The following is a 2,971-nucleotide window of genomic DNA, read 5'->3' on the forward strand; positions in this document are numbered from 1 at the left end:
TGGTTTCCATTCACATCCTGATACAGGCAAATCTAGTATGAGCCTCCCATTGCAACTTAATAAACACGACGGGTACTGTAGTGTTGAATCTTCCTGGCGAATCTTCAATGCTAACCTGGTACAGTCTCGCGGGAACTTCCTACTCAAGCTACTTTCTACAGCGCATTGAAGGCTGGATACGTGGGATGACTAGCTTGCCACCTGGATATAAGTAGCACTTGGCATGCCTCATGAACGATGCGATGAGGTGATCTCGCAGGAACGGAACCGCAACTCTGCCGGTTCTATGACCTTTTAAGTTGAAGTGGAGAAGGGGACTACTGGAATGAGTTCGTGTCATAATCAATTTAGGATTGAATAGGCGATGATAATTTAACTTGCCTAAGCATTCATCCAGGGGAAGCCATACCTACATTCATGAGGCGCAAGATGAGAAGAGCCATTCGGTGCAAAATGACATCCCTCAAACGGACATCAGCTGTCGCATATATATAGTAACGAGCCAGATAATACGCAAACAATCGCTTTTTAAGAACCAGACAGGACTTTATTATCTCCTTGAACAGCATCCAATATGACGGTCTTGGTATCGCCTATTTCCACATTTCGCCTAAACCCCAGTCCAGCTGGTACTTAGAGAACCATCTGTGCAAATAGTTCTTAGATACTGGGGTCACTGCCGATCAGTCTACCGCGGTATTAGTATTTGCGCCATCAGGGAAGCTGCTTTCCTCCTTCCGTAGGCAGCAAACCGGGCTTCTGTGACGACTCGTAACTGTGAACTTTCTGCCTCGCTATACTACTCAGTATTGCTTATTCCACTAAGAAATTTGCTTGCTTTCCATCTTGTGGGCGGTAAGCCGGCCAACTGGGGGAGGATAAAAAGGCTGCAGTGCAGACGTTCTGATACCACGTGCTAAAAGGATAGGAGAGTGAGACGGGAAAGGTAGACTCCATGCATGAAACCATTACTAGCTCATATGGATGATACAATATCCCAAGTTGTAAAAGCATGTATTTAACTCCTATCAAACAAATTTTCCTTCGAGGTCTTTGTTTCCCTGTGCTTCTCTACCCCAGCTTTAATCGCTTATAACGAGGGCTGCCGGAATCAGCTCCTTCAGGTTAGGCCGATTTCCAATTCTTTGGGTGACTTCCCCACCTGAACGCTGGGTTGCTGCTTGCTGCCTGTGCGGCGTAGTAGGTCCTGCAGCTCCGTTGCAGTCAAAAAGCGCCTTCCTTGCTTCTTCCGCGCACCTTGAACGGAGAGTACTGCGCCAGTGACGATGGGCGATGCGCTAGAAGTACCGTTAAACTCATCTGTGTACCACAAATCTGGGCTTATGCCGCCTTTCAGGTCTTCATAACCAGTCGAGGTTACTTCCAAGCCCCAACCTTGGCAGTCTACCCGCGAACCCCAGTTGGAGAAACCCAACCGGGAACGATCTGGACCGTGGTTGCAGCCATGTATTTCAGGTGGTGGGCATTCTGCGCCGACCAGGATCGCGCCAGACGAAGGATTCCGAAGATTAAACGGGTTACGCCACCAGCTAGGGAAGCCATTGAGGGGCGTATTGTATATAGGGGAATCGAGATTTTCGCCTCCGTTTCCTGCAGCTTCAGCTACAATAACCCCTCTTGCGACGGCATAACGCACTGCAGCAAAAGTGTCCGGCCACCATTCAATGGCAATGAATCCTTTTGTCCTTGCAGCGGGCGCGGAGCGTTGGGCCCTGGCGCGTGAATCTCAAGGAGGATGACATATCCTGGCTTGAGCCTATTTGCTGCAGCGTAAATAGCAGCAGAGTAAGGTTGCCCATTAAAGGATGAGCCACTAAACATAGCGTCCGGGGCAATTCCCGTGATACCGAATGTGTTGACGTCTCCGCTAATAACTCCGGACACCGCCGTCCCATGGTCTGTGTTAGAGCTATTCAAGCCTGCGATCACACCACCCTAGACTTCCTTCAAATCTTCATGAGTGAACCGCCACCCCCACTCACAATCGATAACCGTCAGTCCTTCCCCCGTGCCACCAGAAACTTGCTGCGCATATTGCGCATCAATGTCCTCTGCGTTGCGATATACTTGACGGGAAGTGAAATCCGGGGTTTGAGAAGGCACATGAGCAGGGGAACGGTCAATCCGAAGGTATTGTGGAGCAGCAGCAGCAGGTACAACGTATGCAGCTTCAACAATATCTTGCTGGTTGAGTTCTGCAGCAAGGTCATCTAGATTGGCAGCTTCCCCATCGACATAGTAGAAAGTAGCCAGCGCTGGAATATGTCAGGTAGAAGTCAAACCTGTCGGCTCTTGGTCTAATCCTTCATTGCCTGACTTGCCAGAGTTCAGTTGTTGCAAAGACAACAGGAGGCCTTCTTGATGGGCTTCAAGACGGTTCTCATCCTGCCCGAAAAGAAGCATAAGTGATGCATTAATACGGTCAAGAAGGGCTTGCACGGGCGACACATCGACTGTTGCAGGCTCTAGACCTGTATCTGTGAGTCTTGCAATAGATGTAGTTTTGAAGATGACAATTAGATGTGACTGCGTGTCGTCAGGCGCCAGCACATGTCTTTCGATACTAGGGTCCATAGTTCCTTGACAAGTAAGCTCCGTACGTGAACTTTGACAAGTTTTTATCAGACGCCTTGATTTGGAATATTAGCTCAAATGACTGATGTAAAGCTGCCTCCTTATATATATATTCTAAAAGGAACCTCTCGCATAGGAAAATGACATGGGAACTAACACATACAAGAATCTTACAGACACTTGAGGCACACCTGTTGTACCACAGCGAGATATCGACGATTAATGGTGAGATCATGAACTTGGAGCTTCCCATTCTCCATGTGTAGTAACATTAGGCCCGTACTGGAACCGCCTACATCCGAATAGTTAGATGCGCCGTAATGAAAGGACGTCTCATATCTATCGCTTCATGACCATCCTCCTGACTTCCCGTACT

At 48.5% G+C, this 2,971-nt stretch overlaps 1 protein-coding gene across 1 annotated transcript; it reads right to left on the minus strand.

Moving 5' to 3' along the window:
- Positions 1-1,120: 1,120 nt before the first annotated feature.
- On the minus strand, positions 1,121-2,595 carry BDV27DRAFT_163184 (peptidase S8/S53 domain-containing protein; the record flags this gene model as incomplete). Its single annotated transcript, XM_032073514.1, has 4 exons — positions 1,121-1,611; positions 1,680-1,940; positions 2,004-2,276; positions 2,304-2,595. 4 exons carry the CDS (start codon positions 2,593-2,595, stop codon positions 1,121-1,123), a joined length of 1,317 nt encoding a protein of 438 aa, XP_031921942.1.
- Between the last annotated feature and the right edge of the window lie 376 nt (positions 2,596-2,971).

This window comes from Aspergillus caelatus (assembly GCF_009193585.1).
Source record: "Aspergillus caelatus strain CBS 763.97 unplaced genomic scaffold BDV27scaffold_301, whole genome shotgun sequence".
Taxonomy (NCBI): domain Eukaryota; kingdom Fungi; phylum Ascomycota; class Eurotiomycetes; order Eurotiales; family Aspergillaceae; genus Aspergillus; species Aspergillus caelatus.